Raw genomic sequence first — 26,151 nt, 5'->3', positions numbered from 1 at the left:
TTTAGCATTGAATGTGTTGTTTGCATATGGATGGCAAAATAAGAGTAATGTGTTACTGTTTCATCTTGTCCATGATAACAAATCTCCCTTCCTGCATGTCCTGTGGAGGAACAGAAGCTGTAAGGTGGCCTTCCGTGTCATCTTACTCCAGATCCAAACAATCCGTCCGTTTTGTTTCTTATGACCGCATTCCCTTCCTCGCTCATAGAAACATGACGGCAGAAAAAGACCCTATGACCCATCTAGTCTGCCCATCCATCCAATCAATGTAGCTTTATAATTCCCATCACTTCCTTACACTATTTACTGCTACAATTTTATTTTTTCAGAGCTGTACTGTCAAAGGACCCAAATCATAACTTTATTGGATTACATTTAAAACATAAAAACAACTAAGTCACACAAACCGATTCCACATAGAAAATAAGAAGGGTAGATAAATAGAGATACTAAGTAAAACGATTTTTTTTTCCCTAATGATGCTTCCGTGTTTAATGGTCTGCTGCAGGCGAAGCATGGAGTCCTCTTACTCCTGTTTATATACTCACTTTGTGTCCATACTGAGCCTCAATCTTAGAGCATAGTGCTTAAGCATGTAAGTCTGCTTTGTAAATTAGCGGGCATGTGCGAACCCTTGCGTGGTGTGCGCACGCACGTTTATGCCTGCTTAAGAACAGGTGTTTGCATTCGCTTGTACGCTGAAGCGCAGACTTTCAATTTTGGAAAGTCGGCACGGAAATGGTTTCCCCGCCCTGACTCTGCCCATCCCCGGGAACGCCACTTTCAAGAATGCGTAAAAATACGCGGTAAATTGCTTCTGCGTGTCCCTTTATGCCTGCGGCCCTCAGGGATAAAAAGATCATTCGTACAAAATGCTCTGCAATGTTTTTCTTACTATTTAATCCAGTTTTGATATGTCTCATAGTTTATGACCAAAGCTCTTTTCAAGATGATCAGATTTGCACTTCTGTCATCTGCAGAGGGGGCCCATAATATTTCTTGCCCTGTATTGCTCTCTTTCTGACTGGGTTAATGGTGACTTTGTATTTTTTTTTTGTTTGTTTGTTTGTAATGTAATTTTATACATTTCAAAGGATATAATACAAAGCATTTAATCCTTACAGGAAATATAGACCAATGCATTTGAGAATCCAAATAGAGAGAGGGGAAAAAACTGCTGGGGAACTGAATCAAGCAAAAACACTAAAGAGATCAAGAAGCGAGAAAATGGCATTTATCAGAGCAAACACATTTGTTTGTGTGTGCAAAGTGACCTAATGCTTAATACAAAAAAACTGCTAATATTCCTGGCTTAAGATGTCGTCTTTTCAGAAGTCCGAGCCAGTCAATGGAGTAGAACTGGTCACGGGAACCCCTCTGTCCTGAAAAGGTTTGCATTCTTGCAGCTGAGCCACGTCTCGTGGAGGGGGCGGTGACCAAAATAACTCTTCTAATTTCTGAAGGAGAAAGTGGAAGGTGAGAGGATGGAAAAAAAAGAGGCCACTTTTTTTTTTTTTTTTTTATCATGGTGATGATAATATTGAGATGAAGACGTATTCTCATTGAAAAAAGAAAACCAAAAACCATTCCTGGCTGGTTAAGTGGCCCCCTACCCCCTCCCCCCATAGGAAGAGGTGTTGGGATGCCATAGCCGTCCAGCCTGAAGTGGTTCGTTAGCCAGCTCTCAGTAACAGTGCTCTGCCGCTAAACAGCTGTGTGAATAATAACGTGGACCAGGGTCTGCCACAATGCTTTTACAGAAGCAGCACCGAGAGACCATTTGTCCTAGCAAATGCCAGAGTATACAAATAGCACTGACTCCCACTTGACTGCTTAGCTAATAACACTCAAATCTAAATGAAACGTATATTATTATTATTATTATTATTATTACTCATGGCTGATTGACTGATACATTTATGCCTTAACTCCGCTTATTTATCAAAATTTAACTGCTTTGCAGCAATAAAAGGTGAACGTCCCCCTCTTGGATGAGAGGCTGGCCATCTTGTCGCCTAGTAAACATTTGTTGATAAGGATAACCAGAAATTTCTATACGTGCATTGCTCCAAACAAGAGGGGAATGAACCCGAGGTCCAGTAACATTGTCTAACCTCGCAACGACTCCCTCGTGTATGCCAGTGCATTGTCACATTCATGGTAATAAATCACGATTTATAATTTTCAATTTGATTTCCCACAGCGCGTCAAAGATCCCAGTGCAGGTTACGTAAAACATTAAAGGTGAATTAAAAAAGCCCGACGCCTGCATTTAATCAGGGGATGCGTGAATGTGTCGGGCTCTTGCGCGCGCCGAGCGGATTTTAAAAGCCGCCGGAATATGATGCGTAAATGCCAAACTGCGCGCATCAAGGATGTTTTCAGAAAGGGGCTGCGGGCATGGTCTGGGCAGGGCGTGTACCTGAGATGTGCACGTAAATACTTAAGCGATCCGGCACGTGCCGAGGCCCCCCGCCGAGTAACTTAACTTACACGATATCCATAGCAGAAGTAATCGCATAAAGATAAACAGGCAGATCTGTCGCGGTGTTGTAAGGGTCGGGGATAACGGGGGGGGAGTGAAGGCTATTAAACCAGGGGGGGTTTGGAAGACCTGCGTCTGAACCGAAGATGAACTGGTAAAACTGGAAATAGTATCGGCGCTCGCCCCTCTTAAAATCCCTCGATTTACGCAGTAGAAGTGGCCTTTGCGCGCACCCACTTAAAATTTGGCGCACGTGTGCGCGCGACCAGGCTATTTTATAACGTGCGCATGTACGCGCACAAGTTAAAAAAAAAAATGGCCGTATACCTGGGTGCAGGCCGACACAGGCGTGCACGTATGCGCCAGTTTTAAAAGTTACTGTCTTAAAGTTTCAACATATACAATACAGTTTAGGAAGGATCCCATTGTCATAGGACAATACCGTTCTCGCAGCATTTATCATCCCTCGGAATAGAGGAAACAATTTTTAAAGGCAGTCGGGGCTGGTGTGACAGATTCATGCATTGTAGCGGGTTATCATTAAGACCCCGAGCATCTATCTGTCAAAAAATTCCTGCAGACTTTGAACAGAATTTGATTAACTTTCAGCAACATGTGATCAAACTAAGGGAAAAAAGAAAAATATGAGTTCAGTCAAATTGGAAATGCTGATGAAACACTGGTCTTCTTTGATATGCCTTGAAATTACACCTTCAATGCTAAAGGTGCTAAAGAAGTCAAGATTATAAGGGCTGCCTAGGAAAAACAGCACATCGCTGTGATGATATGCATCACTGCTGATGCACTCAATGTTTCAGTCAACAAACCATTTAAGACTTACTAGAGAAAGGAATATGAATCCTGGCTGTTAACTGACAACCTTCCGGAAAAATTAAGAAAGCACCGGCATCAAAATTGGCAGAATGGGTATCAACAGCTTGGAAGCTAATCCCAGAAAGAATAGTGCAGAACTCATTTTTAAAATGTTGCATCACCAATGCTCTTGATGGTTCAGAAGACGATATATTATAATGAAGATAAAGAGGTCTCAGAAGAATCTGACTGTGATGAATCTGCCTCGTATATGGATTTGGAAGGATGAAATTAATATTGTAAAATACCTGTGGTAGAATTTTTGTATTTTTGCTTTTGTGACATTGTTTACGGTAGTGTTTCACTATTGGTTTTGCTAGTAAATTTAATTCTACTATAGTAAAAAAAAGATTTTGTTAGATATACTGTTATTTTAGCGTTTCATTTTATTCTTAGAATCATTATTAGAAATATTCTAAAAAAATTCTACAAAATTCTTAATAAATTTTAAAAGATATTCTGAGAAATTTTTTTTCTTTAAGCAAAGCTTTTTTTAATTGTTGGTGGTACTGAAACTAGTGTGCGTCTTACAATCAATGGCATCTTACAATCGAAGAAATACGGTAATTGGTCCCAGAACAGATCCCGATTGGACAATGCTGCAAACAAAGTTAGTCTTTACAAATATTACCATATCTGACTATTTTGAGTGTAGAACTTCATGACATCACATTTTTTAAATATTAGGGGAAAAGGTTTATATTTCATTTTATATTTTTTTTTTCCATTTTCTTGTTTTTCATTCATGAGTTTTGTTTTATTTAATGAATTTGGAAATTGTATGATTTTTTTCTAATCTTCTTGTATGCTTGGCTTGGTGGAACTTTTGTGCCAGTTTGTATTTTTAGTCCTGTCTGTGAGCTCTCATGTGCCATGTTTTGACCTTGATGGGTTATCAATGTAAATAAATCAGTAATAAAATAAACCCCTTCTGTAGTTACACAATGGACTATACTTCAAGTTGAATAGTACTTAGAGGCACATTCGCTAACATTAATTCATGCAAATGTACTCCTTCATTGCTGCAGGCAGCCATTATTTTCACAAAATAACGTGTATTGCTCCTTGTTAATGTTACTGTAGTAGTGACTATGCCAGCTAATGAATAGGAGTACAGGTAAGGAAGGGTTACTTGTGTAAGCAAATGTACATAAGGAAGAACAGGTACATGATGATAGTACCCCTCCCCCCAAGTATCACAAAACCTAAAAAAAAAAGCTAAATTCCAAATGCTTTATTGACAATGATCTTAATTTTCTGTAACATCCTGAGGGTAGAATCTGTAGAAGCATATAGAGAATCCCAATGCCAGAATTAAAAAAAAAAAATAAAGTCTATGGCAAATCTGCTGCATGTCTACAGAATAAATTTAGTCAAATGTTGGCATTTGAATAGTGAAACATCATTGCATATCTGTATGTTGTACATTTATATCCCATTCTAGCAAACCTGTAGGACTGAAAAGTAGGGGGTTTTGATGTCATGCTTTCAAAGGAAATCACTTCTTTTAGAAAAAAGAACTGAAAGGTGCAGCTGCAAAGGTTAAAAGTGTACAACAGGCATGGACATTGTTTAAAAATACAATCTTAGAAGCGCAGTCCAGATGTATTCCATGCATTAAGAAAGGTGGAAGGAAGGCAAAATGATTACCAGCATGGTTAAAAGGTGAGGTGAAAGAGGCTATTTTATCCCCAAAATATCCTTCAAAAATTGGAAGGATCCATTTGAAGAAAATAGGAAAAAGCATAAGCATTGTCAAGTTAAGTGTAAAAGATTGATAAGGCAATGAGAGAATTTGAAATGAAGTTGGCAGTAGAGGCAAAAACTCATAATAAAAACTTTTTAAAATATATCCGAAGCAGGGAATCTGCGAGGGAGTCAGTTGGACCGTTAGATAACCAAGGGGTTAAAGGAGCTCTTAGGGAAGATATGGCAATTGCAGAAAGACCAAATTAATTCTTTGCTTCTGTATTTACTAATGAGGATGTTGGGGAGATACCGATTCTGGAGACAGTTTTCAAGGGTGATGAGTCAGATGAACTGAATCAAATTACGGTGAAGCTGGAAGATGTAGTAGGCCAGATTGACAAACTAAAGAGTAGCAAATAATCTGGACCAGATGGTAAGCACCCAAGGGTTCTGAAGGAACTCAAAAATGAAATTTCAGATCTATTAGTTAGGTTACAAATTTTATTATTAAAATCCATTGTACATGAAGACTGGAGGGTTGTCTATGTAACCCAATATTTAAAAAGGACTTCAGAGGTGATCTGGGAAACTATAGACCGGTGAGCCTGACTTCGGTACTGGAAAAAATAGTAGAAACTATTCTATAGATAAAAATCAGAGCATATAGAAAGACAAGGTTTATGGAACACAGTCAACATGGATTTACCTAAGGGAAGTCTTGCCTCACAAAACCATTTCATTTTTTTGAAGGGGTTAATAAACATGTGGATAAAAGTGAATCGGTAGATGTAGTGTATTTGGATTTTCAGAAGGCGTTTGACAAAGTCCTTCATGAGAGGCTTCTAACAAAATTAAAAAGTCATGGGATAGGAGGCGATGTCCTTTCGTGCATTACAAACTGGTTAAAAGACAGGAAACAGAGTAGAATTAAATGGTCAATTTTCTCAGTGGAAAAGGGTAAAGAGTGGAGTGCCTCAGGGATCTGTATTTGGACTGGTGCTTTTCTATATATATATCTACCTTATAAATGGCCTGTGACCGACGGCCCGCAAATGCGCAGTAGAGCGCAGCTCTACTGCGCATGTGCGGGCAAGGACGTCGGTCAGAAAAAAAAAATAGCGGTGGGGCCGCAGGAGCGGGAGGAGAAGCAGCGGTGCCGCGCGCGCGCGGTGCCGCTGCTTCTCCTCCCCAGATCTGCCGGCAGATCTCGGGGGGGGTGTCACTCCCGCGCCCCCCCCCCCGAGATCTGCCGGCAGGAGCGGGAGGAGAAGCAGCGGCACTGCGCGCGCGGCGCCGCTGCTTCTCCTCCCCAGATCTGCCGGCAGATCTCGGGGGGGTCACTGCCGCGCGCGCGGGAGTGACACCCCCCCCCCCCCCCCCCGAGATCTGCCGGCAGGAGCGGGAGGAGTTAATGGAGCCGGGTGAGGGTTGCGGGAAGTCGCGCTTACGGCGCCGGGAGGAAATGGAGGTGGGTGAAGGGAGGGACTGAGTGGGAGGGAGGGAGAGGGGGACTGAGTGAGTGGGAGGGAGGGAGAGGGGGGGACTGAGTGAGAGGAGAGGGAGGGTGGGGAGGAGTGGGTGGGGGAGGGGGGTGGTGAAGAGTGAGGGGAGAGAGAATGAGGGGGAGGTGAGAGACAGAGGGATGTAGCCCGTTTTAACGGGCTTTACGGCTTGTATATATATATATGAATGATCTGGAAAAGAATACGATGAGTGAGATAATCAAATTTGCAGATGATACAAAATTATTCAGAGTAGTTAAATCACATACTGATTGTGATAAATTGCAGGAGGACCTTGCAAGACTGGAAGATTGGGCATCTAAATGTCAGATGAAATTTAATGTGGACAAGTACTGGAGATTCATATAGGGGAAAAATAACCTATGCTGTAGTTTCACGATGTTAGGTTCCACATTAGGAGCTACCACCCAGGAAAAAGATCTAGGTGTCATAGTAGATAATGCATTGAAATTGTCAGCTCAGTGTGCTGTGGCAGTCAAAAAAGTAAAAAGCCCAACACAAAAAAAGACAAAGTAAGATGTTTTCAAATGCTGTGCAGACCACGATTAACTTCAAAAATTACTTAGTTTTAGATAGAACCGCATCAGCAAGCCAGACAGCGGCAGTGACAATACACTTGCCGCCCGGACTACTCGTCACTTGCGGTGTAGGTGTTACAACTGAAAGAATGTTCAATATTGTAATGCAAACTTGAAAAATCAGCTGGTCCCAAAAACACTTCAGAAATAAGCCCAAATTAGAACTTCAGAAAAGCCCGACAGCGGCCGGTGTTTCGCGATACGGAGATCGCTTCCTCAGGAGAACATTATAGGCTGTTGAAGAGGGTGCTTCCAAACGGACGTGAACGTCTCAAATATTGATACATATTTGAGACATTCACGTCCGTTTGGAAGCACCCTCTTCAACAGCCTATAATGTTCTCCTGAGGAAGCGATCTCCGTATCGTGAAACACCGGCCGCTGTCGGGCTTTTTTGAAGTTCTAATTTGGGCTTATTTCTGAAGTGTTTTTGGGACCAGCTGATTTTTCAAGTTTGCATTACAATATTGAACATTCTTTCAGTTGTAACACCTACACCGCAAGTGACGAGTAGTCCGGGCGGCAAGTGTATTGTCACTGCCGCTGTCTGGCTTGCTGATGCGGTTCTATCTAAAACTAAGTAATTTTTGAAGTTAATCGTGGTCTGCACAGCATTTGAAAACATCTTACTTTGTCTTTTTTTGTGTTGGGCTTTTGATTTACAAGACAAGTGCCGCAGTTCTTTGTTGTTTTGTTTAGTCAAAAAAGTAAACCATGTTAGGAATTATTGGGAAGGGAATGGTGAATAAAACCGAAAATGTCATAATACTTCTGTATCGTTCCATGGTGAGACCGCACTTTTCAGTACCATGTACAGTTCTGGTCGCCGCATCTCAGGAAAGACACAGTTACACTGGAGAAGGTGTAGAAAAGGGCAACCAAAATGATAGAGGGGATAGAACAACTTCCCTATGAAGAAAGGCTAAAGAGGTTAGGGCTGTTCAGCTTGGAGAAGAGACGGCTGGGAGGGGAATAAGATAGAGGTCTATAAAATCTTGAGAGGTCTAGAATGGGTAAATGTGAATCAGTAATTTACTCTTTCAGATAATAGAAAGACTAGGGGGCACTCCATGAAGTTAACAAATGGGAGAAAAGTATTTTTCTCTCAACGCACAATTAAGCTCTGGAATTTGTTGCCAGAGGATGTGGTTAGTGCAGTTAGTGTAGCTGGGTTTAAAAAAGGTTTGGATAAGTTCTTGGAGGAGAAGTCCAATAACTGCTATTAATCAAGTTGACTTTGAGAATAGCCACTGCTATTACTGGCATAAGTAGCATGGGATCTACTTAGTGTTTGGATACTTGCCAGGTACTTGTAGCCTGGTTTGACCTCTGGTGGAAACAAGATGCTGGGCTTGGTCGACCCTTGGTCTGACCCAGTATGGCAACTTCTTATGTTCTTATGAATTCCCCCTTTTTTTGTTTTTTAAACGTATGTTATCTGTTAACCCGGGACATCACATACCATAGTTTGTCATCTCTTTGTGTGTATGAATGGTAGTATGTTTGTGTATATTTTTGTGACCATTCAATCTATTGTTTAAATGTGTTTATGTAAATCATTGACATGTAATGTAGTTTTGTACATGTACACTAATAATTGATACTGTAATATGTAATGAATATTTGACAACTAACAAAAAAAACCAATTAACTTTGAGGATTAATGCTCAAAAGCATATATTATATTTTATAATACTTTAACAAACTCTACCGGGGAAGGTATCAGATAGAAGTGCTCACAGTCTCACAGGCTCTTGCCCTGTACAGGGCTACAACCCTTCTCATGTATCGGCACTGTTAGATCACGTCATCTACCATTACCCCATAAGAGTAAGCCTATTTTATTTATGTTTTTATTTTTAATAAATCACCCAATAAAAAATTTTTCTTTTAAAAAAATTTTTTTACCCTTGAAAATTATTCACCATTATGTTTTGCGTGATCCCTCTATTCAATAAAATTACTTATCTTTTCATGTGCTTGACTTCCGAAATTATCAATACTTGTTATGCGCTCACTTGCTTGTTGTCAGCTGTCTTCCTGCCCGACATTGTCAATGTTTCGGCGCAACAAGTGCGCCTGCTTCAGGGGCTTACTGCTCAATATTCTACAAAAAACACATCTTTTTAATATACTCTTATAAATGCATTTCTTAATGACCAAATTCTCAATGGTACTCACTATTCAGATTGGCGCTTTTTCACCCGATCTTTCACAGCGTTCAAATATGGCGCCAAAACGCCTTCTCTATCTCAATGCCGGAAATGCATATGCTCTTTATTTCCTGTCACGCATTGTTAATGCACCTATCAGCTGATTTGTCTAGAACACTGACCAATCGACCTCCTTGTTCAGCCCAACTGGGGCTACTGTTTGTAATTTAAAGATCCACTTTTGCTCACGTTGTAATAAACGTAAGTTTAAATTGCCTCCTCTTTCGTCCTGCTCCATTACCTCTAACACCGTACTTTTTAAACTCCAAAAATTATGCGATTTTTCTAAACAGTGTTGCACCAGCGGGGCTTCTAATCTATTGCGTTTAAGTGCACTCTTATGTTCTATTAAGCGAGTTTTCAACTGTCTTGTTGTTTTGCCTATGTACAAAAGACCACAAGGGCACCATATAGTATACACTACAAAACTGGAATTACAAATTATGAGGTGGCACGCAGCATTAGACGCCACTGGAATGTCCTTCAAGTACATACAGTCTTTGAATCTCGACCATTAATAGCCTTTCAAAGAGGAACAAACATAAAAGATCAAGTACTGAGATCACATTTTCAGAGTTCCCTACAACATGAAGTAAATTGGGATGGACATTCTGCATGTGGGTCGTGCGTGATGTGCCCATTAGCTCATTCTAATATCAATATCCCCTTAGATAAACTTCAAAGGTTTAAACCTATAAAAAAGTCAACTTGTAATTCCAGTTTTGTAGTGTATACTATATGGTGCCCTTGTGGTCTTTTGTACATAGGCAAAACAACAAGACAGTTGAAAACTCGCTTAATAGAACATAAGAGTGCACTTAAACGCAATAGATTAGAAGCCCCGCTGGTGCAACACTGTTTAGAAAAATCGCATAATTTTTGGAGTTTAAAAAGTACGGTGTTAGAGGTAATGGAGCAGGACGAAAGAGGAGGCAATTTAAACTTACGTTTATTACAACGTGAGCAAAAGTGGATCTTTAAATTACAAACAGTAGCCCCAGTTGGGCTGAACAAGGAGGTCGATTGGTCAGTGTTCTAGACAAATCAGCTGATAGGTGCGTTAACAATGCGTGACAGGAAATAAAGAGCATATGCATTTCCGGCATTGAGATAGAGAAGGCGTTTTGGCGCCATATTTGAACGCTGTGAAAGATCGGGTGAAAAAGCACCAATCTGAATAGTGAGTACCATTGAGAATTTGGTCATTAAGAAATGCATTTATAAGAGTATATTAAAAAGATGTGTTTTTTGTAGAATATTGAGCAGTAAGCCCCTGAAGCAGGCGCACTTGTTGCGCCGAAACATTGACAATGTCGGGCAGGAAGACAGCTGACAACAAGCAAGTGAGCGCATAACAAGTATTGATAATTTCGGAAGTCAAGCACATGAAAAGATAAGTAATTTTATTGAATAGAGGGATCACGCAAAACATAATGGTGAATAATTTTCAAGGGTAAAAAATTTTTTTTAAAAGAAAAATTTTTTATTGGGTGATTTATTAAAAATAAAAACATAAATAAAATAGGCTTACTCTTATGGGGTAATGGTAGATGACGTGATCTAACAGTGCCGATACATGAGAAGGGTTGTAGCCCTGTACAGGGCAAGAGCCTGTGAGACTGTGAGCACTTCTATCTGATACCTTCCCCGGTAGAGTTTGTTAAAGTATTATAAAATATAATATATGCTTTTGAGCATTAATCCTCAAAGTTAATTGTTTTTTTTGTTAGTTGATAAAATTTGAGGTAGTGAGCCGTTGTTGTAGAATATGAATATTTGACAGACATCTGACTGTTAAGTAACTGAATTGTGTAATACATTTTTTTGTCCATGTTTTGAGCTTTTATTAGGTTATATCCTAGAGTTATTTGTTTAAAATACAAACATGCTGTAATACATTGTACTATATTTGATTATTTTAAATTGACTATAACAGGCCGTGCTTACTTAGGGGTAGATTTTAAAACATGCAAGCACGCGGTTCCCGGTGTGCGCACATGGATGCGCCAATTTTATAACATGTGTGCGCTGGCGTCACATGTTATAAAATCCATTGGCCATGCATACATGCACGCTGGATTTAAAAATCTGCGCACATGGCGGGCGACGTGCGCTGGGGGAGGGTGTCAAATTTTGCATTGATACGCATGGCGATGCACTCGGGCCTCCCCCAGTTCCCTCCCAGTCCGCTCCAATTAAGGAGTGGACTGGGAGAGAACTTCTCTACCCCTGCCTAAACTCTCTCCCTCTTCCCCTCTCCACCCAGACCCCTAAATCTAGCCTAAGTAACCCTTTTTTTTTGTTTTGTAAATTACCTCCTCTAATGAGCAGAAGTAAGTTGCACGCGCTGGCCGGCCTCTGTCCCGGCCTGCCCCTTTTCCATGGCTGGGTCCTTTTGAAAATGCGTGAGGTGTGCACAGGGTCCGGCTACGCACGTGGCCATTTTAAAATTCAGCCTTTATGGATAACTTTTAGAATAAAATTAGTTTTTATTATCTTCACATTAGTGCATTTTCCCTTTCTTTTTTTTTTTTTTTAATTATATATCCAAAAGAAAAGGCAAATACTTATAAATGTTTTGTTTTTCTTTTGGATATTTTTCTTTTGTATTTTTTTCATGGACACTTTAATTTGATTGACTGCCTGATTGGGTTTTTCTTTCTCTCTCTCTCTCTCTATATGTATTTATTTATTTAGACTTTTTATCTACCGTTGTTCCATGTAAAGATCAGAATGGTTTACAAAAGTAACATTCATAGCTATGACAGGTTACAGAGGTAGTATTCATAAATAGGCATTAACATCTATCAAATGAAATGTTCTAAAGATCTAGGACATAAGGCGAGAAGTACAGAAAATAAAATAAATTTCACCTGCTCACACAGGGCTTCTTGTTACCACAGAAGCTCATGCATAGATGTTGTCCCAGTGGGGCCTGGGAGCACATGCTGCCTCCAAGGCCTCGCAATCCTCTACTAATGCTGTTGCTGCTGGCACTTATGACTCCAGCTAAAGGTTTTGTGACCCCATTTGCAGCCCAGATCCATAGTTTGGGGCTTCAGCCAGTGGGTTCCTGCAGCAATAGAGACCGATGCAGTACTTCAGTACTTCCGCATGACACTCACTCTGTGCTGTGACTCTTCCAGCCTGACTGCAGCGCTGAGGAACCCTCCTCATGTATCAGGTGAGAAGAGCAAGAATGTTCCCCCCCCCCCCCCCCCTGAGCAGATGATGGACAGCAATTGATGATGGCCTGAGTTCTTCGGTGCCAATAAGACTGAGATAGTTTCAGACTTATGAGCTTTACCAAAAATGTCAAAAAAGATGCAGTCTTTGGAGTCTGACGGCCTTGGATGACATCCTTGAGCAGGTGGCACAGTCGGGGCCATCATACTCCAAGCTCAAGCAACACATCCAGTTGACATGATGGTCAATTATGGACTTATTGACTTGTTTTTAAATTTCCCTGGTACGGTGACTGTTTCATGATTGGGATGAGATGACATAAAATGTCCTGCTCCACTCATTTAAATGTACCCTAGAACTGGAGGCATCCTGTACCCGCTGCTACGTTTTCAGTGAGAAAATAGGAACAGTGAAATTCTCCTCTGCAAGGGAAGGAAAGATTAAAAAACGTGAAAACAGAAAGACCTGGTTCCTAAACGTGAAAAGTATTTCAAAAGTAAAGTTATCCTCAAGCGGCTCTAATTCACAAAACATTCTTATCTGAATTTTAGATGCTCCAAAATTACCAGATGATGTAGCAGCATTGCAAGGTCCCACCACACTAGTACATTGCAAATGAAATGTGGTGAATGAAAATTATCTAAAGTAAAATGTACATCTTAAAATATATATATATATATATATATATATATATTTAACCGAGATGATGTTCCCAACGTATCCCGGTATATAAAAACACCTAAATAAATAATAAATAAATATATATAATTTTTTGGATATAGTTGCTTTTGTCTTACTTGTACACTTCTTTCATCTAAATCCCAGTGAGAACTAGGACTTGTATGATCCATATCATATTGGTGTCATATCATATTATAAGCTATATTATTTTTATTATATTATATCCTAATTTTTTGCCTTATATTCATGTTCTTCTTTAAATGTAATGCACAGTTACGTTTTTGTTATACTGTTTCCTCCACATGTTACTTGTAAACCGATGTGATGCTCTGCGAACGTCGGGATAGAAAAAAACCTTAAAATAAATAAATCCAGGCTGTATAACTGGAACACTGTTGTACTGATTCTTTTGTTACTGAATGTTATGTGAAGTCTAACTCTGACTAAGGGTTTAGTTATTTAAAAGCAGTGAAATAATGCATTGCCAGAAATACTGTTTCAGCAACTCATGTGAATTAGATGAGTGTTTTTAGGAGTGGTGAGTCCCTTGTGGGAAGGTAGTGGTTAGTTGTCAGTCTGGTTGCTGCAGTATCTGCGATGAAGCCGCTTGATGTAGATTTGCATACATGAATGTCACTTTGAGACCCAGTGTAGCCGAATATAGTAACTCAGTAGATGAGAGCAGATAAGGATCCTCTTGCCCACCTAATCTGCCTAGTTGTTCCTGTCCTCACTGCTCTAGTTAACGATATATCCCAGATGTCAACTATATAAGCTTGAGCTGCAGCCTCTCACACCGTGTTCAAGGCAGTTGTCTTCCCCTCTTTTGGTCTTCTACAAGATCTCAAACTTAAAAAAGCATCCAGCCCCCTCCCCCCCCCTCATCTCAAATGTCTTTTACCCAACCTGTTAATGCTGTTCTTTAACACTGCCCTCTATATCTGTCCTGTCACAGTATTGGGTTCCACCATTTCTACGGGAGGCTTATTCTAGACATCGATCACCCTCTCAGAAAAGCAGTATTTCCTCATATTTCCTCTGAGCCTTCCTTCCTCCAACTTCATATCATGACCCTTTGTCCTTGAGTTACTTTTTCTATGGAAAATTCCACCTTCCTTTACGTTTTTATGTTATGTCCACCCTTTCCTTTCCTCTCTCCCCTCCAGTTTGTCCATTTTGAGTTGGTTGGGCCTCTAGGTGTAGGGATGGTGTTGCAGTCATAAGAACATAAGAAATTGCCATACTGGGTCAGAACCAGGGTCCATAAAGTCCAGCATCCTGTTTCCAACAGTGGCCAATCCAGGTTACAGGTACCTGGCAAGTACCCAAACACCAGGTGGATCCCACGCTACTGATGCCAGTAATAGCAGTGGCTATTCTCCAAGTCAACTTAGCAGTTAATAGACTTCTCCAGGAACTTATCCAAACCTTTTTTAAACTCAGCTACAGTAACTGCACGAACCATATCCTCTGGCAACAAATTCCAGAGTTTAATTGTGCATTGAGTGAAAAATAATTTTTTCTGATTTGTTAACTTCATAGAATGCCCCCTAGTCCTTCTATTATCCAAAAGAGTAAATAACTGATTCACGTTTACCTGTTCTAGACCTCATGATTTTATAGACCTCTATCATATTCCCCTCCCCCCAGCCGTCTCTTCTCCAAACTGGACAGCCCTAACCTCCTCAGCCTTTCCTCTTAGGGGAGCCATTCCATCCCCTTTATCATTTTGGTCGCCCTTCTCTGTACCTTCTCCAGTTAATGGACTTCTCCTCCAAAAACTTAGCCAAACTTTTTTTAAACCCAACTACACTAACTGCACTAACCACATCCTCTAGCAACAAATTCCAGAGTTTAATTGTGCGTTGAGTGAAATAATTTTTGCTGATTAGTTTTAAATGTGCTGCTCGCTAACTTCATGGAGTGCCCCCTAGTCCTTCTATTATCCAAATGAGTTCTGTTATTCGAATGAGTCCTCCTCTGAACTGCTTCCTTCCTTGATATCCTTACAAAGGTATGTCTCCAGAACTGAATGCAATACTCAAGGTGAGAAGTATCTTCATTGTATCTTTATTGTGGATTTCCTGAAACCCAGACTCTTCATGGGGCTCAGCTGAGAACCAATGTCTTAACGGAATTGCAGGTGTGCATGTGATGCCAGTACATTTTAACCTTCTACTTGCAGGGGAAAAAAGACATTTCTTGTTTTGAGGGTTAACTTGTTATCCTAGGCAGATTTTATGGCATTACCGTTTGAAACTGCTTACCCTGAAAACACATTTAAATAAGTGCTTATGCATGAGTATCCAGTGACTACTCTGTTTTCTTTCAAAAACAGAGATTTTATTGAAAACACATAAAACAACTATCACATTTTTCTACAAACCTCTGAACATTTCTAATCATTCAATCTATCAGTTCTCAGTCACAAATTGACAGGAAAAAATACACCTTCCTATTTCTAGAGATAACTGCTGCCAGGTTGGATTGTGGGTATTGAAGCTGGTAATGGTACCGGCATCTAATATTTCTAAATAGTGCCATTGGCCACCTATTCACTTTGCATTTGCAAGTTTGTATCTGCACCACATGGTGCCCGGCATCTTCCAATTCTTAGTAGCATTGTAGTGCACTCTTACATCTGGCTTTGTCTCTGGTCCTTGTACCACTCTGTTATGAAGCATGGTGGAAAGAAGAAGAACAGATTTTCCCTTCTTGGGCACATATGACACCAAAGTACATGGTCCATTAACTCTAAACTGTACTCGAAAACGGCTCACAGTCATGATATGGCTGCCTCCCATTCAGTATATATTTCTTGTTTAACAATATCCCAACAACATATGTAAAGTTCTTGTCCAGAAGAGTCTGGGCCAGTTCCATATTGCTAAAATGTTTTCGCCCACAGCATTTCTCCCTGATTTGTACCATGGCTGAACCATGCGGCTGGTTCAGTGGTCCTGTGGGGCATCTGGTTGTTAAGGTATTCTTGTCCATTGAGAGGTAAGGTAGCCTGAGCATTGTAACATCATTAGGGTCTTGTTGCGATGCTTTGGCTTTTTGGGCTACCAGAAGAACAACATCCACAAAATGCCAGAAGCTGCTCATCTATAAGCAAGGTCTGTCCCGGCATATGTGCTTTCTGCAGCTGCATAATGAGCACTGTCCATACATCTCAGAATGGAGCTAGTTTGTCTGCTGCTTTCCATGTTTCTCGAGTTCGTGCATTGAAGTATGAATCCAGTTACATCAAGAAAGCGTTGTTTCTCAATTAGCTGGACAGTGGCATCAGCAGAAAAGAGTGACCTGTTTCCCTTCTTTATACAGAATGGGTCGGTTATTCATGTGACCTGCATTTTGTAGGAAGACCAATGAGCAGCCACCCAGGAAAGAAAAGTGACTTCTGGCCAGGAATGGAAACTTATCTGGGGAAGTGGTGACTTATCCGAGATGCAAAGATGCAATGTAGAAACAATTTAATGAAACTTGACTGGGATAACTCTGTACCCCAATGCTTAACATGTGCTAGGGTCCAAAGTTATCCTAATAGGAGGTTCCCATTACTTCTGGTTAATTTAGTAACCCCCAGGTACTTTTTGGCTCTCCAGGAAGGAAAAGGTAGCCCGTTTTCCTTCGTAGAGTGTCATGCCCCAGAATGTGGGTGGCGATGTTTTGAATAGGCCAAATGGGCAGGACCACTAACTGAGATTTTACATGAAAGTTGCATCTGGGGTAGGAAATTACCCCAGAAAAAAAGATGATGCTTTTGAGGGCTTTTTAAATGAGCAGAAAAAGGGAATTGTAGCACAAGGATCCGATTCACAAAAGAGAAGAATCCATTTTTTTTTTGTGACTCTAACGATGTGCAAGGGTTGCAAGAATAGTTTTCAGAGAGCAATTTTGCATATGGAAAAATATGAATGAAACAATCTAGATTGCAAAGAACATGTTAGTTTCCAGGGTGTGATAGATGAAAAATAGTTTAAAGGTTGACTTCAACAACTTTCCACACTCCAGTATAAGCCTGTACTATATGGTTCCTTGCAGATGACAAACCTTCCTGGGAATATTATGGAAGAGCTCTTTACTGGACCTGTTTTCTCTTTTTTTTTTTTTTTTGTTTACTGAACAGAAAATCCATTGCAAGTTGCTGCATCTTTGAGCTTGCACATAGGTATTTCTGGTTTAGGTCTCTGTAATTCTCGCTCTAGCTGTTCACGAATATAACAGCATCAAGATGAAACAGCCATGGGGCAGAAAAAGTCTCAGTCTTCGGGTTTTATTTCAAGGTCAGCGAGCACAAGATAACCAACGGGGAATCTTAACACAGCCCTTTTAAGGAAAAAAAAAATCATGGGTAGGATGGGAGGGAGTGAGGTCATCCCATACCATTTTAGCCACTGGAAATAGCAGGATGGGAGGGAATAAGGATGTTTCCTTCCCGCTTATCCTGGACCTTCTGGTGGGGTACTTGGGGGGGGGGGGGGGGGGGGGATGTGGACATCAGGGTCTTGCAACCCAATCAAGGAATCTTGAGGTAGGGGGTAGGAAGGGGGACCAGAAGGGCCTACTCTTCTGCTGGGAGTGGCAGCCATCATAGCAGCTGCATTAGCCTGCTGACCTAGCCAAATAAACTCCTTAAGTACACCTCTAAAGGGTAATGCAAATCATATGGCTAATGCAATTTGCATTAACCCTCTGAGTACTAATGAGCTTGGTTGCATGCATTTGCATACAACACAGCTCATTACCATTTTTCTCACATTGGGCTGCATTTGTTATGGTGCTAATGATAACACAAGCTCATGCGTTACTCTTAATGCGGGTCGTAGCCACTTTCGTGCATAAACCCTGGCTTTATGCGTGTAAACGAATGTTCTGAAATAGAACCAGGCTCAGCGGACATACAGGCATGCTCATGACCCAGTTTCAGAGAAGAGGCATTCGTGCACCTGCCTTGCTGACTAAAACGTATCTGAGTAAGCGTACATGTGGCCTCCGAAAAGGCCAATTACCTGAGGATTTTCAAAGGTAACTTACTCGCCTAAATTTGCTTTAAAAATACTCAGCAAAGCCTGCATGTGCAGTGTACACGCAGAGTATACCATTATGGGGGCTGCTTGAAAGTTGTGTATTAATGCCACCATTTAATGTGTTAACACCTCTTAGTAAATCAGCCTCTGTGTGAGTAAATAAGTTTGGAAAGTGGTTTCGAGCTAATGTTAAACTGTACAAATGGCTCGTCACCCATCCTAGAATATATTTAAAATTGGTTTAAAACTGGTTTCCAGTACTTTGTGAGAGAGATAAATGAGGACTAAAGTTTGACTCCTGCAGTTCAGCTGTGATCTAGCTCGGAGCTGATCTCAGTAGTGTGTGTTAAATTTTATTATGTAGGGAAGACAATTTACAAAAGCCCATTTACCCACTCAGATAGCTACTTGCACGGGTGACAGGGCTGTTTGAAAATTGTGCACTCTGTAAAAAGGGTAAAAGCAACCCTGTTTCACAATCCCTTTAGTCTTACCTGTGTTCTGGTGCAAGCGGGTTAGGCCAGAGGAGAAACAAAGTGTGCATTTTCAAAATGGCGTGCATTGTGTTTGCCCTCCCCAAAAAAAACCCATACAAAAAAAAGCAGGTACACATTTATGCAGGTACTTTTTTTCTTGAGCCATTTTGAAAAGGGAAAGTACCTGTGGACTTTACATCTGCCTGCCTTGTTTTGAAAATTGCCCCCTAAGGAGGTAATTTAGAAAGCAATTACAGGTATAACTGTAACATACTATCATAGCAACTTTAAAAGCCTTTTGCTGGAGTAAAGTGCACTTACAACATGAATATCTTATGGCCAACTCAATGGCATATATTTAGCCATTTTAAAAGCCCACTGACACAGGTAAAGTGCATTTACACATGAAAAACCCAATTTTATGAGTAAATCCTTTTTTAAACGTATATAGTTTTCTTACAGCACTGCCATTCCTTTCTGATCATGCAGGTTTGTAATTTTTTACGGTGCCTAGACGATTTAATTGCATCTTGAATACAGTAAGATGGTGGTTAAATGTTGGTACTCTATGCACTGGGATCTGCTCTTGGAACCTTAGAGAGAGACAGTCATCTCTGAAAGTTGGTAACCACCAGACTGTGCCTTCCCAGCAAAGTAGTTTTTCGACAGTACGATCAAGTCTCTCTTTTGGCGTATATCTCTTGAGTAGAATCTCTTATGTTACAATTTCAGTCTGTAACTAGATTCCCCATCTTTCTTTTAGGAACCTACCAGGGACAGTTCACCAATGGCATGCGTCATGGATATGGGGTGCGCCAAAGTGTCCCCTATGGCATGGCGGCTGTGGTCCGCTCTCCTCTACGCACCTCCCTCACGTCCCTCCGGAGCGAGCACAGCAACGGTACCTTGCTGCAGCCGGATACGCTGCCCGGCAGCCAAGAAAGCATTGTGTCGCCCACGATCACCCGGGGGGGATTTGCCCTCTCTCTCTATTCAGACCCTGATTCTGTCAAGCCGAAGAAAAGAGGCCTCTTCAGGAGGGGCTCTTTGCTTGGCAAGCTCACTAAATCCGATTCCAAGTCTTCCCTGTCGAGTCAGAAGAGCAAGCTCAGCTTCCTGAAGAGCGAGAGTGGGTTCAGCTCTGCGGCCAGCGACGCCAACTCCTCCGTGAGCCTCGGAGAAGGGACAGAAACGGAAGAGTTTCCACCAGTGGAGTCTGACATTGATGCCACAACCACAGAAGTCTACATGGGAGAATGGAAAAATGACAAGCGGTCAGGTTTTGGAGTGAGTGAGAGATCCAGTGGACTAAAATATGAGGGAGAGTGGTTGGATAACATTAGGAATGGATATGGATGCACCACATTTCCAGATGGTAGAAAGGAAGAAGGGAAGTACAGAAACAATGTCTTCATTAAAGGAATGAAGAAGCGCGTGATACCACTCAAGAGTGCCAAGATTAGACAGAAGGTTGACAGGAGCGTGGAAGGAGCACAGAGAGCGGCAGCTATCGCCAGGCAAAAATCTGAGATTGCGGTTTCCAGGTAGGAACTAAACCATTTTCTGCAAAACACTTGTCTGGTAAATATTTTTAAAGCAGAATAAATTAGTTGCGGAACTGATTTTTAATATTTTTTTTATTTTGTTTGGCTTATGATGTAATGATATGCACAGTGTACAACAGCCGCAACCGAATTATGTAATCACATTGTATTTTCTTCCAATATGTTCCATTCCAGGAAGGGAAGATTTGGAGAGGAATTGGATAGCAATAAGGGAAACTTTGGGAAGAGAGAGAGTAGGAAAACAGTACTTTTAATAATCCAAATAAGAGAGAGGAATGTCTTCCAATGGAGAAGTTAGAAGCTGTGTTAATGAGAGGCACGTCTAACTGGCAATGTCACTGTTGATGTCTGTTTAGCCAATCAAAGTGTAAAAGCTGATTTTATTATTCATTTATGTTTTTCACTTGCTGTTCCTAAAAAAAAAAAAAAAACCCAAACAAACCTCAAAGCGAGATACAAAAACTTTAAATAGTCGATTTCACATTTTTCTTCTTGGATTTATGGCTTTTGCAATAAGATCAGGTTTCTGGGAATCGCCTAATACCAGCAGCAGGGGATCTTCTGTGGCAGTCATAGTCTCCGGTCCTCTAGGAAATGCAGGCAGCCACTTATGACCTTGTATGTGCTACTTGATCTCATGCATGTTGTTACATTTTATTATATAAGCTGGCTTAGTTCTCGTGTTGTATACTGTGTGCTTGCGATCTTTCCAAGAATGTAGAATTAGACGTAATTACTTAACTTCTATATCAGTGACCTTACACTAAAGTAAAACATAATGGATACCACAGGTGATGTCAGTTGAACATATTTTTATGATTAATGCCAATGCTTATTCAATATGTAGATTGTATATTAATAATACACTTGATTTCTTTGTGTTAGAGTCGGAAGATCAATATCTGTTACCAACAGCAGCTCCGATAAATATCCTTTTTCTTTGGGGTGGGGAAATATGGAGCATATTCCCTTCCCCCCACTTCACTGAGCCCTTACTTTCTCCCTGCCACCTCTCCAGACAATTGACGTCTCATTATCTCTTGGAAGTTGCCTGAACAGCACAATAGATGTCTTCCTGAATCTGAATGCATCATCTCCAGTCTGCCCCAAACCCCCTTCTCCTGTGTCATTGCGTGTCATGGTGTTAGCAAGCCATGGGTGCAGCTGACGCAGCAATTATTCTAAAACTGTTGTCCAGAAAGATCCCAGTGCAAATTGTGACACATATTGGGTTAGGAAGGACCAGTTCTGTACTAGATATGTGTATGCAATGGACTTAGTATGTGTGGTGGGATGTGGAGGAAAGGGGGTTGAAAGATGCCATCTAAAAGAATAATTTATTTTGTTTAAATTTACTTCAGCTCTTAGGATATGATATTAGCTCGCCCTACGGTTTTGCTTCACTGTTTTAATACAGCGGAGAGAAGTTAATAGCAAATTTCCCAATGCATGCAATGGGTGAAAAAGTTAATTTTTTCAGTAGTTTAATACAGATTTTAAAGAGGGGTGCAAGTTAATTAGATTTTTTTTTCTTTTACTTATTGCTAAAGGCTCCGTTTTTCAAAAGCAATCCCTTTAGTTATGCAAGACCGTTGATCAGCCTTGGGGGGAAACTGCTGTTATAAAAATAACGAGCATCCGCTGCCTGACGTCTCCAGCGAGGGGGAATACAATGTTCAGCTTGGCAGAACTCACCCAGTGACCTCACCAAACAGGCACACTGCCCTCCTGCATGTTTGTGGACAGGCTAAAAAGTCACATTCAGAAAAAAAATAATAATGCTATCATTTGCTCGTGCACTACCCGGCTCGGGGGCACCAGCTTTACTTAATATTTATTGTATATTATTTGTACTTCAGAGGGAAAGAGAGCAGGTCCTGTTTTCCGTCAGGAGTTTGGAATGCAGGATACCGTTGCGCTCAGAAGTGACTGCGGCCCTTGTTAACATAACTCAAGCAGCGATTTCCTACTAAGGAAACTGGCAAGTCAGAGGCAACGCCGAACAATATTACACTGATTCTTCCCACTGCTTCCCTCATGCAGCACGCTCATTATCCAGCGTATAATATATTGCCTGCTGTCAGTGCACACCGATTTGTATTATTACAGCAATACGTGGCAGCGATATTGCACTTGTCACTACTAAGATAAAGCGATCAGCCAAATAATGACTGACGTTACTCGTAACCTCATCATCAGACACAAACACTTTGGGATTAAGGCAGTAAAAGCAAAAATCTAGCCTTGCTGCAACTGCCCTAGCAGATGCCAAAGTTTCTTTTCACTTGTTGTGTCGCGTTGCACTATATTCTGCCTTCCTTAAACCGAAGTCCAGCCCAGAGCGATTTATGGAACAATCAGATATAGACAGATGCAGTAAATTAACCCAATCAGCTACTGTACTTATCGAACGACCAAAGAGTTTGCAAAATAATGATCCATTTCATGGAATAAAAAATAGGACAAGTGAATCGGGGCCAGGATGACAGCAGCACTAAATAGTTTCTGTTATCTGTTTCAGTTGAGGAGGTGAAGGGCGAGTTTCCTAATCCAGGGGTTATTTTGGCTTTTGAGAGTGAAAGAATGACCCAGACCATGTGCACACAGCAAAGAGCTGTAGAAAACTCACTTATGCCAGATAGCTTCTGCCCGAAGATTTTGAAAGTGTGCAATGAGATCTGGAAGGCTGTGGGGATGAGTATTTGCCACTTGGCACTCCTCACGGAGCAGACACCCGAGAGCTGGAACATTCTGAGTCGTGGCATCTCGACCAGAGTTTGATCATAGGCTAAGACTCTGCTGAGCTGGATGCAGCACCTTTTTTTTTTTTTTTTTTTTAAAGAAAAGATAGTCGCTAGTATGAGCAGGGCCAGACGTTAAAGATTTTGGCACTCGTAGGGAAGGTGCCATGGCAACGCCCCTTTGAAGCTGTGCTGGCACATGGCTTCTCTTGGGCCTGTGGATATTTGGTGCCTTCAAAATTTGGCAGCCTAGGCTTTGCCTGTACTGCCTCTGGCTAAATCTGGGCCCGAGTTGTCTCCACTCCTTTGGCAGTTTTGTGTTGCCTTTGGAGCCTTATAAGAGACCAGTACTCCTAATTAAAATAGGATGAAAGATGAAAAAATATGGAACTATGCTAACTACTACATATTATAAAACTTTGAATATGCTGTCAATTTTATAATGTAGTATACAAGGTGATCAGAGCTACGTAGCAGCCTGTACACTTACAGCTGTGCATTTCAGAATAAAACACTGAAGTCAGCTAGGTTGAAAGAGTAAATGGTAGACCTGGGATGGTGAACTCCCACCACAAGTGAATCTGTTTTTCAGGTGAGCCAAATAAGGCAAGTGACCCTAGTTCTTGTGCCAAGTGCATGCAAATATAGCTAACAAATGATTATTATGGAAACCCTGAAAACCAGACCCACAGGTGGCACTCCAGGACTGGAGGACCCTCTCCCTGCTCTAAATTAATGACAAATGAGTCTAATTTTGATGGAAACCATTCAATGGAGCTAGATTGGAAAAAGGAAAAACAGCTAGCTAGTATTGGTTCCCGAATGCTTAACCATGCCGAATAAACCTGTGGGGGGTATTAAAATGAGGGGGGGAATAGCATCTGAGGTTTCGTTTTTCACCCTTTCCCTTCCAGCTGGCACCAAAAAAAACCAATGAAATGTTGTTTCCCTTGAGTCAAAAACAACAGAAACAAAACCAAACCAGAGAATAACTGGCAACAGAAAATGAATTAAAAAATAATTATTTTCCCATGCAAACCCCTAGATTAAGCTATAATAAGAAAAGAGAAAGTTGGACCCTTAGTATATTTACCTTTTCAAAAAGTTTCCTAGTCGGGGTGAGGCAGAATGTGGAGGAGGGATACGCAGGCAAAAATGTTTTTTCATTTGATTTGGTTTTTTTTTTTTGTTTTTGTTTTGGGGGGTGGGGGATGTTTGTTTTTCAGTTCAACATTTATTTCAGCTTGGTGCATTTGCTGAATGAAAATAAACATTGTCTTTTTTTTTTTTTTTTTTTTTTAACCCCAAACAGAGAGAGAAACAAAACGAGGCCTCCCCGAGCCCCCTGCCACTGGCTTCCTGGGCTCCTCTACCCCAAACCCCTCAAAGTCAGTGATTTATCAGGGCCTCTGCAGCCTCTCTCCCCCTCCCGCTACAAATAAGCTGGAGCTGGGGGCCTCTCCAGCTCCTCCTTACCCCTTCCATGGGGTCATCCGTGAAGAAAGGGGCAAGAACGATCCTTAGTCACTCCTGCCCCCACTGGCTCTCATTTAAAAATAGCTCCAGCCTCAGGATGGGCTGGCGCCATCTTGTTCTACGGCCGTAAAGCAAGACCGCCGTAAAATGAGTTTTACGGCCATAAATGCCCCATTTGTACAAAAACGAATGCACATTCCTAATAGGGAGCTATCCAGAAACCTGGTCAAGATCTGGGATGGGAAAGGGAGCCGGGACAGGAAATGTTTGTACCAGGAAGGTTGCAAATGTGGATACAAGATGTAAAGAACATAGCATGAATTCTGTAAGTGGGGTCTCTCCATCTGCATTTATTTCAGAGGTTGGCGGTATAGCTAATTATTGTGTAATCATATTAAACAAAAACATTATAGGAACAGCCTAGGAGCCCAGGCTCTTTGAAATGGCCAAAATATTAAATCACTGCAGTTAAGGATTATAATGAAAAGGTTAGCTGATCTTTTATTACAGCGGTGTTACTATGTCATTGCAATACTAGTGCTTACGGACAGGAAAAAAAAATAGTTACGTGTGCATTTCACATGGATGTTTTATGTGACTGGCTGCAGTGTGTGTAATTGATACCCCCTAAAAATTGCTGTGTTGTCAGTCAGAAATGAAATGGTATGAGGGTAAGACATGAGCGAGCCAACAGATGCACTCAACATCGGACACATAGTGGAAGACAGGAGTAATTTTAGGCCCATGTAAAATATTTGACGCTGCCCAATAAAACATGTAAGAGCCTACAGTTCTGTAGACTGACTAATGCAAAAGAACCTGCTCGCTATCGTCACAAAAGTTACCCTTGTTTCATTTAATTGGACAGACTGCATTGAGAATTGTGCTCTTCCCAGATTCAGAATCGTGGGGGAAGACGGAAGTAATGCTGAGCTCCTTGGGAGCTTTCTGGGTCCCCAGTTTGGGTGCCTGACTGAAAATGAAGATCGTTATCTTTTTTTAGCTTTAATCCACTCCTGCTTCTGTTTTTTATTTTACACAATGCTCGTTTTGCAGTAGGGATTCTCAGACAGCCTGGGAAAGAACTTGCAATGTCTTCCAAAACAGGATGCATCTCCACGCATGGGGCATTGGAACAGGACGGGCTTCCCGAGCCCTGCCCGTACCAATTTATGAGCAGTGCCGTCCTGGAAGTCGTGGCACGCGCAGCTCTTTGTGTTCTCGAGCTGGTCTTCCGAGATATGAGATAGGTGCGAGAATACAGGCACCCGCGCAGCTCAAACTGTTAGAGAGTCTTGCGGGTTCCTGCATTTTCACACTGATTAACATGTCTCGAGAGAGCGGTGCAAAAAATGCAGAGAGCCACAATGTGGTGCTGACGGAAGCAAGAACAGCAGCAGCACTGCTTTCAGAAAAGCACCAGAGAGACTGCACTATTGCAGAGTTAGGGGCCGCGGGATAAATAGGCGCTTATCCACCCCTTAATGCAGTAGGGGGATTAGCACCTATTTAGCACGTGTCCGACGTGGAGTGAAGGAGATAGCGCTCATCACATGCAAATGCATGTGAATGAGCCTATTACTCATTCACTCGAATGTAAAAAGATAAATGTGCGTCTCAGACGCACATTTA

The 26,151-nt window shown here is 41.3% G+C and overlaps 1 protein-coding gene across 1 annotated transcript in view; it reads left to right on the top strand.

The window, feature by feature from the left end:
* Positions 1-26,151, top strand: part of JPH2 (junctophilin 2) — a 139,250-nt gene that overhangs the window by 19,846 nt on the left and 93,253 nt on the right. The window contains exon 2 of the mRNA XM_029611949.1: positions 19,501-20,281. Within this exon, the coding sequence (XP_029467809.1) occupies positions 19,501-20,281 (781 nt within the window). The remainder of the gene's footprint in view (positions 1-19,500; positions 20,282-26,151) is intronic.

Source organism: Rhinatrema bivittatum, chromosome 8 (genome assembly GCF_901001135.1).
Source record: "Rhinatrema bivittatum chromosome 8, aRhiBiv1.1, whole genome shotgun sequence".
NCBI classification, from domain to species: Eukaryota; Metazoa; Chordata; class Amphibia; order Gymnophiona; family Rhinatrematidae; genus Rhinatrema; species Rhinatrema bivittatum.
The sequence above is the reverse complement of the archived record's forward strand: the minus strand, read 5'-3'. Positions and strand labels throughout refer to the sequence as shown.